Source organism: Ictalurus punctatus, chromosome 7, assembly GCF_001660625.3.
Source record: "Ictalurus punctatus breed USDA103 chromosome 7, Coco_2.0, whole genome shotgun sequence".
NCBI classification, from domain to species: Eukaryota; Metazoa; Chordata; class Actinopteri; order Siluriformes; family Ictaluridae; genus Ictalurus; species Ictalurus punctatus.
The window spans coordinates 18,117,226-18,130,770 of record NC_030422.2 but is presented as its reverse complement, the minus strand read 5'-3'; the positions used below and the strand labels follow the sequence as shown (position 1 = coordinate 18,130,770).

General features: G+C 36.1%; 1 protein-coding gene across 1 annotated transcript; it reads right to left on the bottom strand.

The window, feature by feature from the left end:
* Positions 1–3,499: 3,499 nt before the first annotated feature.
* LOC108267557 (4F2 cell-surface antigen heavy chain) lies at positions 3,500–9,017 on the bottom strand. Its single transcript, XM_017471746.3, has 9 exons — positions 8,945–9,017; positions 8,394–8,589; positions 7,872–8,056; positions 6,528–6,701; positions 6,153–6,241; positions 5,876–6,012; positions 5,135–5,408; positions 4,923–4,985; positions 3,500–4,147 (listed from the first exon to the last, which is right to left on the bottom strand). Exons 2-9 carry the CDS (start codon positions 8,570–8,572, stop codon positions 3,800–3,802), a joined length of 1,449 nt encoding a protein of 482 aa, XP_017327235.1. The 5' UTR covers positions 8,573–8,589; positions 8,945–9,017; the 3' UTR covers positions 3,500–3,799.
* Positions 9,018–13,545: the final 4,528 nt, after the last annotated feature.

Below are 13,545 nucleotides of genomic sequence, written 5' to 3'. Positions count from 1 at the left end.
CCATCAGAGCATCTCTCAGTTTGACAAAGCACTCATCCTTTCCCTTCGCTTATCTTTTTTTCAATCATTTGTCTTTTGCATTTATAAAAATTTTTAACAATGTCATTTTACTTATTTTCCCATCAAAATTTTTAAAGTTTTATCTAGTACTTCTGAGTATAGATATTATAGACAGTCGAGAGTTTCGCCCCTTTTTGTGTGTGATTAGGGTTAAACATCTATAGTGTCACAGTGTAATATTCAATGCTTGTTTGTAAGGTGTTATAATACAAAAGAGGTTATGAAATGTTTGTACAGTTGCTGTAAAACTAATATAAATTCACACTGGTAATGTAGCCCCGTTATCTGGTAAGCTGATGGTGAGAGTGAAGGGTTGTGATGATAGCTGCTTACAACAATAGCTACAAAATTAAATATTTTCTTTTGTTTTTGGAAAACTGAACCTTATAAGGCAATTAAATATACACTGTTGCTGTTCAGGTCACAATGATGAAGATTAAAGGTGAAGATAGCAAAAGTTAGCTGGAGTGTTGTGAATGTCAGTGGGCTGACCCAGTAAAACTGAGAGTCGGGGCATGACTGTGCATCGCTCCAAGAGCAGTTTCACATTGTCAGGGCAAGAGGGGGCGTTCTCTCTCATTAGCTTCTGGTGGAAGACAAATAGGCAGACTGAGCTACAGAAAGACAGCGAGAGCGCAAAGCTTCATGTTCATACCAAAACCAGTTCATATTAAAACCAAGAGAGCAATTAAGCAGAAGTTATTATAACAAATATAAAATTGTTGCAGAAATATAGAAGATTACTTATAGAAGCAGTGTATATGATTCTTATCTTATTATCTTATCTTAATTCTTATTGCAAGCTCATTTGCTTTGAAAAACCTTTTAATCAAAAAAAGATATGACTGTTAGATTAGTCTCTGCATAAAAGACCTTTTCTCGAACCCACACAAAAAAAACCCTATTCACTGCCGTCAAAAGCTGACCCGAGTCAAACTGAAACATACATCCCCACTGAAAAAAAATACACACTTCTCACACACACACACACACACACACACACACACACACACACACCTTAACATGTTATACCCACAGCTCCGCAACCACACATTGTCATAACAAGACAGCACCGTCGCGCTTTACCAGAAATCTGTCACACTCTATGGTATAGCGTCAAATATCACCATGTCCCACTGACAGCTGGAGCTGAACAGACACACACACACAAAATGTATTGTGGCTTCTGTACAGTTACACTATAATTCTAGTTCTTGGTATGATCTTTTTCAACCTCTGATATTCTTTTTTGTCAAAGCAGTCTGATAATTATACCCATTTTCAACAGAGCTAACAAGAATAAAATTTCATGTGTCTCTGGAACGCATGTCTCCCTCTTATTAGGTATTTGTCTACGGGTTAAATTATTTGAAATGGCTCATATATACACTCTGTGTGTGTGTGTGTGTATATATATATGTATATATATATATATATATATATATATATTGTGTGTGTGTGTATGTATATAAGTGTATATATAATTTATAGAAATGTAAACTTTGAGCTGCTTAAGGAGTCACCTTTAAAGCTGAATCATTTAAATAAAACATATTTTAAGGGGTAAACACTGAATGTTTAGTGAATGTTTACTGAATAAATCTTTATGGACACACAAATCCATGATCTCACAAGATGAATGCAGAATGTTATGTTTATAGCAGCAAACAGAATGATTTATCCCTAACAAATGAGTCCAGTTTTGCTCGCTTCAGAAGACTCATGAGGCAAATTTAATATGAAATAGTTTACATTTAAGTAGAAGTTTGTTTATTTCAGTGGGGGAGGGGAAAGGGGGGGTATTTATTATTATTATTATTATTATTATTATTATTATTATTATTATTATTAATTTTTAAAAAATGTCACCACTAATTTTTAAAGTAGGTTTAAGATAATAAAACGATCTGGATTAGTTTTTTGTAATAAGATTTTTTTTTGTTAAGGATAGTATTTAGTAATATTTATAGTCATTAATTAATTGAAGTATGTTTATTATTTTAGATACTGTTTCTCTATCTATTGTACAATTTTGTGACCAGACCTGGCACTAGTCAGACCAGTAGAAGAAAGAAAGAAATGGGGAAAAAACTTGTACACGAATGGCTTAAATACATTTGCTGCCTGTTTTCCATTGAGAAAATGTAATAAAATAATCTTAAATTATTTCTTAATTACTTATATTTCATACTAGGAATTTTGTCACCATCCAAACTCCATGAATCACTGGACTGAAGAGACGGCTTATAAGGAGACACTAAAACTTTTAATGGAAAGCTTTATTGCTTTTTGCACAATTATAGTGATCTTGCCTTCATTACTTTTTTTTACATTGTTCCAGACTTTTAATATTCATTATTAAACTAATTTACCAGTTTTCTTAAGAGCCAACAGACAATTGTCTGTGATATGAACTACTTAGAATGAACACCGTTGATCTGAGCATTAGGTTTATTTGTTCCTTGATTATATTGATTCTGAAATATTTTACAAATGTTAAATATTTTTGTTTATAAATCTATTTGTGTATATATAAATTATATCAGTAATATTCACCTGCAGTGTTTTTGAAAGATTCATTAAAATTCTGAATTTATAATAAAAGTTTTGTTGCCTGATAAATGCAGTATTCTTAACCACCTACTGATTTTTTTTTTCCTTTTTTTTTTTTCAAACCACTGATTTTTTTTTTTTAGTTTGTTTTTTTTAATCAGTGAGAGGAAACGTGAATGCTGCAATACATACCTGCAGATTCGCAGATTCACAGATTCACACACTCATAGAGCCATGCTGTAATTTTATTAAACTGTAAAAATGGGGTGTTAAAAGAATAGAAATGAGAAAAGAAAAGAGAATGTGACCAGATATATACACCTCCAGAGTGTCTGGCGCTGTTATATACTGCAGCTCTATAGCCTCGCTATACTGTAACAAACTGCTATGAACTTGATCATTGTTTAAGATGATAAGAAATGCAATAAAAGGCATAACAGCTTTACAAATATTTAACTATGACTCAAGGGTCTTAATGCAACTCTATCACCACAACACAAGTGAGCACATCATACAAGTGAGTTAATAGTTACTAAAGTTAGAGAAATTACAAAACCAAACATTATTAATTACCAAGCAGACTGCACTAAAACATTGTTGTATGGAAAAAAAATGCTTTTTCATCTTGAGTTTCAGTAAAGAGGAAGTACTTGAGTTTTATATAGTACAAAATAGTGGTGTGTATGACATACTTAGACACACCTGTACATACTTATACTCTTCCTTTTCCTGCCCTGTAAAATAACGGCAGGTGGCACATCGCCAAAAGACACACACTTTGTGCTTTATATAAAGTCACATTCACAGAAATAAAAAACATGTACATCGTATCCTAGTCACAAGTAGCGCGCGAGAGAGAGAGAAAGCAGTTACATGACACCAGATGTATCATATTCAGCTTTTATTTTTTTGCATTTGTTTTTTTTCATGGTAGCTCATACACACACAAAGCAAGAATGTCCTATCCAGCTGTAATAATACTGTTTCAGTGAATCCATTTCACTGTTATATGTTAGTATTAGAACACAATTTCTAAGAGACTAATTTCTAAAATAGACACTGCATTCTTCAATATTCCAAAACTAAAATGAGCATAGCGATGAGAACAAACAGAGCTTGTTTAACATTAGCTTTCTATTCTGAAAAGGAGCCTTGTGTTATTATGTGCGTATTTTTGCTAATGTTCCTATCCTGTATAAGGAAAGGACAATAAAACAGCTTGTTTGGCTTCTAGCTGCAGATTCTGCAAAGGCACTGTATGGTCCACAGCTAGATTCTCTGTATCTGTACTGAGACGGACCCGGGCCTCAGCAGGCAGATTGACAGCAGTCAGCTGGAACGTCACAGGGGCATTGCCCCAGTTTAAGGCAGTGATGAAGCGTTCACTCTGATCCCACAGGCGGAGGAATGCAAACGAGGAGTCGGTGCTGGATAGGGTGGCATATTCACCATGCAGCAGAGCTCTTTCTTTAACTCTAAGGTCACTGAGAGTCTTAAAGAAGCTTCGCAGTGAAGTGCGTTCTGCTCTCAGATTCTGAGAAAGAAAGAGAGAGAGAGATGAATGGACTTATTGCGTTCAAATGAATGACAAACTTACAATGTACATTTGGTCCTGTATTTCTAAAGTTTCTCAGAATTACTTACAGAAATATATGGCTAAATCCTACAGAGCAAGCACTATATTTGGTAAACCTCATATTTCACTGATAAACCTTTTCATACCTAGGCTGAATACTATAAATAGCATGATCCTTTTGGACCATTTTCTCCCTACTTAGCCTGAAAAGCACATTTCACAGTATGTTAAAAAGCCTACTGTAAGCAATTATATACAGATAGATACACAGACATCTCATTCTTGCTATAGATATAGTTCTAAATCAGTGTAAATATCAATCAATTTATTTTACTCTAAAAAATTGCAACAATATTGTATTGCAATTACATTTCAGCAAATGGTGTTGGCAGTGTCCCTTGGAAATACTAAAAGTGGTGAACCCATTAATCACGGGCCTGCATTAATTTAACAATGATTTTTTTTTCTTTTTTTTTTCTGTCTCATCATGACAGTGCCACAAATTATTAAGAATCCCACAATAACCTTATCTGGAACATCTGTGATTGATCAGACTAGTCACAGACCACATTACTGTTTTTTTTTTTCGTTTTTTCTTTAAGAGTTCTCATTTGCATATTGCATTCTGAGCTGAGATATCCGACTGCAAAGGAAATGTAGACCTGAGGTTAGATACAATAAGGAACTATTTTTGTGACAAACGTAGGTAGTGCAATAACATGTTTGTAATCACCTTTGCTGTTTCATTGTTCTCCTCAGCTGGATTTTCCAAGTCCCAAATTCCCCTAGGGGGTTCCTGAGAAGAAATATTTCAATAGAATTAGGCCCATTCAAGCAAGCTTGTCAGAGAAAACCTAAGCAGTGTAACTATTTTTCCATATATATCTATGTTGAATATATTAGTCAGTCCAGATCTTTTCTATCTATCCACCCATCTGTACTCACCCCCGCCTTCAGTCCAACCTCATCCCCTCTGTTGAACACTGGGGTGCCAGGCAGGGTGAAGAGCAGCATATGGTAGAGGCGTGTGGGCAAACCTGAAGTTTGTTTACTCAGGCTCCAGGCAAGTTTGGAGTAGGTGGAATTGAGCGTGGTGAAAGCATTAATCTCACGCATCCCGAAATTTGGCAGTGTAGTTTCCAACAGATCAACTCCAGAGCTCATAATCAGCTGAAAGGCATGGTCTACTGACTGATTTCTGTTTGAAAGTATCAGAGCCCTGTGAAAGAAAAAAGGCATTAGTAAGCTATAGATTCACTTTAAGTTTTATTATAAATGTGTCATTTGTTATATAATACCCAGTAAATAAATAAATAAATAAGTCCAGCATCATAGAGTTAATCTATATATATTTTTATATTTTTTACAGTCCATAATCTACCTGAGCAAGGAGGAACAAATCCAAATAATTCTACTTCTGAGTTTGTATTTTGAGAAAAATAATGGTGAGAAAGTTCTGTAAATAAATAAGTTTTTGTTTTGCCATTTTTTATTTTCTCCTATAATGCTGGATTTATGGTACATCCTTATTCCTAATCTAAGTGTTGATTGTTGCGAATATGCTATAACACCACGATACAAGCAGGGGGAACTAGCAGCACTGCTTTAAAAAAAAAAAAAAAAAAAAAAAAACCTTTGGGAAAATACTTCAGTGTAACCACAAGGTGTCCCTACAGCACCATTTACCGTTTTTTAGTCCCGTCTGTGATATTGGAATGAACAACATTGTGGATGGACTGCCAGGTACTAGTTCTGTCATCTGGGCTCATATCAAAAAGGAGAATGCCGTCCACACCTTTTTTCAGCCAGTAGGCACATGCATCCTGGTAGAGAGCAAAAAAAAAAAGATTCTTCTATACAGTCATATTTTCTAATGCAAGAAATATGACCTCATTTGAACTTTTGCTCACTCATTTTTTTTAAAAATATATTCTACAGATTTGTGGTTCTGACTAGTACCTACCTTAAGTTTTTCAGCAACAGTGGGATCTTTGCTGAACCAAGCATCCATTCCTTTATAGTTGGGTGTCAGATCCAGCACTATAGACATACCTGAGAGAGAGAGAGAGAGAGAGAGAGAGAGAGAGAGAGAGAGAGAGAGAGAGAAGTAAATATACCACAATACTGTACAAAATATAACCAGTTCCCCTGGAGTGTACACACATGTATGAAACCATTCAATGGTGTTTTGTTTGGAGAGTGGTTCATAAGACAGAGGGAGATATGCCAACACACTGACTGACATATGACAGCATGATGGATGTGACTAGATGCTTTCACTCTTCAATGAGCTTCTAAACAATATCATAGTGGGTCATGAGTATTTAGGGACCCTCACTCTTCTTGTGGGCTCTTTCCAGCAGGCTGACAAGGTCCTCCTCAGTGCCAAACAAAGGATCAATCACTGTCAACTTCAGTGTACTGAGGTGGTCTTCCTGAACAGTGTGTATTGGGCCCAGGATCAACCCTTTCACTTTCAGCTGGTTCAGACTGTCCAGCTTGTTTTCTATTCCTGTAAAGAGAGAAGGAGATAGAGAGAACATGAACAAAATCAGTAGAACAGATCATACTGTACCAAACCACAGCCCCATGCTAAATCTTTATCCATTAACTAGTTATTACAACCGTGTTCATACATATGAAACATTACAAATGTTTTTGTTGCTGATAACTGATATAAGGCCACGAACATTTAATGGCTGAAAAATTGTAAAAACATTTTCATGGGTTTGACTGTACACAGTACTTCTGTCTTTCATTGCAATTACCCAACACAAAAAAACAACCCCTGAGCAGGCAATAATTTTTGATGAGAGAAGCAGATTGTGGACTATTTCTCAATTTCAGCATGTGATCTCAAGCATGTGGGTCACAAGACACTGGCAAGTTTCGCAATAGCTTTGACTGAGGCTGTACACCAGCCTCCCAAACCTAGTGTGAAAAAAATAAACAAAGAATTCCATAGTGGCATCCATTTGAAATGATCTGGTATTTTGGCCACAGTCAAAATATAAGCTTTATTTCCCTAAGACATTGTAGCAAATTTATATGTGGTACTTTGACATCCTTAAACTACCAGTATTTTATTCAGTTACTTGAAGCCTATTATTCAGTATCTACAAATTTGCTCCCGATAGTGCCTTGCATGGCAGCGCTGCAGCCGGTGGTGTGTGAATGTGTGAATGAGAAACAGTGTAAACTGCTAAGGTTAATAAATAAATAAATAAATAAATAAATAAGAACAGCTATATAAGTGAAGACCATTTACCATTTTAAACTGAAACTAACAGGAATGCTATGTAGCTATGAAAGCAAGGAATGTAAGTTTAGTTCACTGAACTCTTACTATCATTCAAAGAAAAATTGTTTATAAGCTATCATAATGCATTATGCTCTAACTGGAAGTGCATGTTGTGCCAGGATCAAGATGGAAGGACACTTTAACATATCAGTGATTTAGTGATTTTCCTAGAAGATTGCTGGGAAACATAGGATAACATAGGACAACTTGGGTAAGTCCAAGTTGGATAAGAAGTTTTTAATTCTTAATAGAAAAACATTTTAACTCATCTCTGAAAAGCTATTATAATTTTGTAACTGTTTTTTTTTTTTGCAAAATGCAGACCTAATGACCTGAATGCCAATTTGACCTAAAAGCACAGTTATGGCATTATTTCAATACCTTTAATGTTTTCAAAGGAGTTCATCACATCAGCTATCTTGTAGAGTGGACCCTCATTCCACCAGTGCATTTCAGGAATGGGTTTACACCGTGGAGCCTGAACAATGATCACTACTGCCCCGGCCAGCATACCAACCCAGCCGAGCCAGAACAGAACCAGCAAGACCCAGCGAGTCCGCACCCATCTGAATAAACAGCGAGAGTCAATTTCAAACTAGGGGAATCACTTGTCAAATCCCAACACATACATTGAAATATTATCCCCTCAAACAATTTTTTGTTTGTGTAGAAACTGACTGGGCTCACATTCTACATATACTTCTTCCAGAGGTAGGGATTGTCTTATCTCATGAATAAGGTGAATCTAAATTGTTAGCAACCCTATTATATATTTTAGTCACTTAGAGCAATAGAAATTTCTGCATTTTTCAGGGAAATTAATACAAATATTTAAGCCTAAGCCTGATGGTTTGTGACCTTATGCCTTCATAAGAACGGTTTGGTGCATTTGAGAGCACATACCCTGTGGTGCCTGCTACTTTCATCAGTTCTTCTTTACTCAGGCCAGTGAATTTGACCTCTTTTTCCTCCGGCACCTTCACTTTCACGCAGCCGTTCTTTTCCGTGTCTGTGTTAATTGACTGCTTCTCCTGCTCCAGCTCATTCAGCTCCACCTCCTTCATATCAGCCTCTTTACTCATGGTGTCTCAAATGAATTCTTAGTGACAACAGAAGACATATACTATGACATTAAACTGCCGCAAGTTTGTTAACTAAACTGATCCTCCAGTTCAGGTCGATAACCATGATAAGTTACTGTAATAGCTTTTAAAAAAAAATTAATAGTTTTATATAGCTGCTATGACAAAAATATAAAATCTGTGCTATGACATGTTACCTTTAAAAGGTCTTTATGTCTCAATTAATAATAATAATAATAATAATAATAATAATAATATTTTGAAATTTAAAGACAGTTACCACATCTATTCAAATATGAATTGGTATTTATATAGCTATATCAAGATATCAAAGTTCTGTAAAATAAGAGTATTGCTTGAAGTTTACATTACCGATAAAGATGGTGAATAGGTCTCTTGTAACAGGGCCTCAGTGGGTTCAAATCCTGCCACTTACATCAGAAGGCGCTGTGGCAGTGACATTAGCTCTTATATAGTCCTATGGACCGGCCCCTGCTCTAAACTCTGCCCCCGCATTACTATTGGCTGGACATGAATAAAGTCAGAACAGGGCTCCTGAGAATCTGCCATCGTTGCACGCACTGATAAGACTAGGCAGTGCTGTCATTAAGTGATAAGACTGCCTTTTTCAAGGCCCCTTGTTGACATCCGGGTCGTAGCCACGTGGGTAGCACAGTTTGGCAGCACTGAGAGGTTTATTACTCCTGTACAATAAATACAGAATTAATTAATCATATGTAGCTCATTGTAGTGTTGTAGGTACTGTATTTCAACCAAATAATTTGTGTATTAGGAACTATTAAGCAGTCATGAAACCAAGTCTTTTTGCAGCGACAGACAAATTACCCTGTACACATTCATCTTTGTCCTATACATAATCAAACCACAGAATTATTGCAGTCGGTCCACTATTTAGTGTGCTAGTAATGGGAATTCCAGCCCTTTTACTGAGTCAAATCATTTGACTCAGCTCACTGTTTTGGCTCCCATATGCCATGAGCCTGTGCCCTGTAATGGGTTGGCACCCTATCCAGGGTGTAACCCTCCCTTGTACCACAAGCAGTGTTGTGTAAGTTACTCAAAAAAAGTAATCCACTACACATTACTAATTATTACTTGTAATTTGATTACATTACTGATTACTGCATGTACATACAAAGATACACTACAAAGTGAAACCCATAGCTCTTTCAGTAATTTTAGTGTGCGTCAATGTTCAGCATGATCAATATGATCAGAAAAAGTCGGATTTATCCTAAAACATGCCTCGGATGTTGTCACTGTTGTCACTGTTTTTAGAACTACCAGACTGATCAAATATAAAATGTTTCTAACTAGGCTAGTTTGGTGTTGCTAGCCAAGAGAAGGCACAACTAATCTATCATTGTATGGGTTTAGCTGCTACAGTGCCATGCAAAGTTCACTATCTTTCCTTATACTCTGCTCATATCATGTTCACGTAAACTGGAACTCATATAGACATTTATACACCTTGTTTTCCTGCTCAGCATCAGAGGATGTTACTGTTTCAGTTTCAACCCATTTACTGGTTTTTAAAAAATCAGCGTATATCCATTTTTTCCTCACACTGACATTGTGAGCTAGCGTTTGACAGAATTGAGAGCTGTCAGCCAATAAGACATGAGTGTTTCCACATATTTTCCTGTAAACCCTGTCTGATTGGTCTCGCCTCCATTCACTAAAGTTATAAAATTACAACCACTGTCTTCTTTACTGATGTTTAGTTACGCAGTGACAACCCGCTCCAAGTGGAGAATTATTTGGGGCAAAAGAAAAAATCTTTGGGGCAAAACATGATTTATTGTAAACAAGCATTTTACTTAATATTGTTTTCTAAACAATAAATTTGTGAGACAAGTAACATAATTTTATTCACATCAGTAACTGTAATCAAATGAGATATATTTAAAATATAATGTGTTACGTTACTGTATTATCAGAAAAATAATTAGATTACAGTAATGCGTTACTGTGTATACCTAACTCCTTGGATAGGCTGCAGGCTCCCCGTGACCCTATGTAGGATAGACAGTACAGGAAATAGATGGATGTATACCATGAGCCCCATTTGCCTTTTTTTCTGAATAAAGTCTGTGATATTTTTGACCAGTGGTTGTTCTTTTTTTTTGCGTATACATTTACGCCATTTGGGAGAGGCCCTTATCCAGCACGACTTATATTTATACAACTGAGCAGTTGAGAGTTGAGAGTCTTGCTCAAGGGCCCAGCAGTGGACGCTTTATAGTGCTGGGATTTGAATTCACAACCTTCCGATCAGTCGTCCAATGTCTTAACCACTGAGCTACTACTGCCTTATATATGTCTGAATTTGTGTCATGAATTTACTCTAACATCTACTTAATAAATGAACATTACTTAGCATTGCAAATATCTATTTAAATATTGTACATTCAGAAAGGTACTACAAACTACACTGACAACTCCAGGAAGCATTCCTGCATTAATGTTACTGCGTCTATGCCTCATTAAGAACGATTCATTCCCATTTATCCCAACAAATGAACCCTGTTCAGCTGTTCATTTAGCCGGCTCATTGTAGGACTTGAATGAAACAACAGTGTACTTTGAATAAAGCTGTACTGGTAATCAGCTAATCATTCAAATAGACAGAAATTATGTTGACCTGTCATAAAATATTACTTAATTGAGATTGTGACTCAAGTTCAAAGTATAGTAGTTTACCCTGAAGAACCTTTGTCATTATGATATCTGTTAATATAGAGCTGTGCATGCATACCCAATGACCTCAACAACTGTAAAAGAGTCAAAGTACAGTCATAAGCCGTCATTTCTCAGTAGGCCTAACACTGAGCTGTTTCTAAAAAAGAACAAGCATAAAATTCTCATGTTTTCTTGTCTTGAGTCATAATAGTCTCCTCACTTTAGCTACCAACCTGCCCAAGTAAAATGAATGAATGTGGCTGTGATACAAACTATTTATCAGGTTCTCTGACATTCTTTGTTTAATATGCTCACGCCAGCACATAATCCCCCCTCAGCACCAACCTTTGCCCTAGAATTTCCCGTAAGCATTTTTTTTCAAACTATTTTTTCATTTTCCTATGCACCCATTCTCAGTTCTCCTTCCGCATGGAAAGAGGAAGATTGTGAAACCTGGTCTATTTTTTCTCATGGCTCAGCAGGGGATGCAGGGTTTTACAGAGATATTCAACAGGGGTTAGAGAGGACCCGCCATAGCCTGCCTAATCCTGCTGTCTTAAGCCCAGCTTCAAAGGCATAAAAAAATAAATAATAAAAACTATAGTGGACTGGATTGGTCCTTCAAGAGGATTGTTTTTCTGCCTTTTATGTTTTATGTCATTGTTATAAAAAAAACCTCAAAGCTGCAGGATGGCTATATTTTTCTTGCAGGATATACAGGAAGCCAGCAGCTTTCATTTGTGTTTATGGCTGTGCATTTCTATATACACTGGAATTTACTACTTTATTGCTAGGAGTTCATATGGAATAGCAATGTCAAAATTGTTTTTATTGCTGTGTTCCAAACAATATAGGTTAAAGGCCCAAATAAGTACAAAAAGTAGATGATATAAGCTACACACCCTATGTTGCTAAAAGCCATTTGAGTTCTGTGCTTACTTCTCAGGGCTTTTGTTGTTGTTGTTCATTTGTCCATAAAAAAAAAATGGAGAATGGCCCTGGATTTTACATCTGCAAGCAGGCTTGTTTCCCTCAGGACACCACATGTTCTGGTCTTGTAACTATTTAAAATAACCAAAAAAAGAAATTATTAATATTAATAATGTAACAGAATTTTGAACCTGGAAGCAAAAGCTGACACTTTCCAGTTTATGAGAAGTTAAGTCATGAAATTAAAAGATCATTTTAACACCTGTAGTAGGTCAGGCCATACAGTTATATTGTACCACTAGTGAAATAAAACATGATACCATGCTTGTATGATACATGTCTTTATTTATTTATTTATTTTAAAAAAGTGTGTAGTACATAAGCAATACTGTATTTAAATACATAATGTGTGTGAACAACAAAGCCAGTCCCACTAAAACAGTGTTAACAAACTGTATGTGTGTACATAAGAGATGAATAGGTCCTGCTGAATCCTGTATTTGCTTAAGCCAGAAAAAAGCACTCTCACTGCTTCTTATCACCTGCTTTCAGCTGCTCTCCCCTTACTAAAATGCTCCACAGTGTTATTACACCAATATGAACATTGCTTTGTCAGCTGTTTTATTGTCTCCTTTTGTCTTTCCCTTTTTATCTCTTCATGTCTTATCTCTTATCTGCTTTTCAGTTCTGTTCATTTCTAGCTTGGAGATGAGTATAATTTTCTTACTCTCAGTAGTACCTCATGGAAACAAAGTCTAGCTTGTAGTCTTTTCCTTTTACTTCTGTTTTTATGGTTCATTCTCTCTCACTCTTTTAAACCCCCCCCCCCCCCCTTCCCCCCCTCTTCTCTTCCACTCTGTCTCTCACAGAGAACAATGTCAGAGTGTTTTCCAGGGTGACAGAACTGAATGTTGTCCCCTCCGTATTGCAGAGGAGAATTTCAAACAGCCCTGAGGGGCACCAGGGGCATATGGATCAAGCCCACACTTTCTTTCCGCTACACTAAGCACTTTCTATTCAGTTTCACAAATTGAGGAAAAAGGTTTCTCTGAAATATGATGAACACTTACATGACTATTCTACATAGATTTTGAATATTTATTTATTTGATTTGGTAGGGAAGAGAAATAGCTGAAAAATGCTCTTTTAAGGTTTTAGCTTAGTGGTTATCTAACAATAACTAAATTCTGCTCCACTTGTTCTCATTGCGCCCTCTTGTGGTGCATCTTTAGCTACACTGGCCTTCTGATTCTGTACCAGCAAAGGCTAGCTTTCATGGGTGTTAATTGTTTATTGGCTGATTTCAAAAGTTGATTGTTATTACTAAATGAAAATTTATA

What these genes read in the sequence shown, in the direction of transcription:
- LOC108267557 (XM_017471746.3), bottom strand. Translation starts at nt 8,572, where the DNA reads ATGAGTAAAGAGGCTGATATGAAGGAGGTGGAGCTGAATGAGCTGGAG. An exon ending in CTCCTTTGAAAACATTAAAG is followed by an intron (nt 6,702 to 7,871) that starts GTATTGAAATAA and finishes CTCTCTTTACAG; the next exon opens with GAATAGAAAACAAGCTGGAC. An exon ending in GGAAAGAGCCCACAAGAAGA is followed by an intron (nt 6,242 to 6,527) that starts GTGAGGGTCCCT and finishes TCTCTCTCTCAG; the next exon opens with GTATGTCTATAGTGCTGGAT.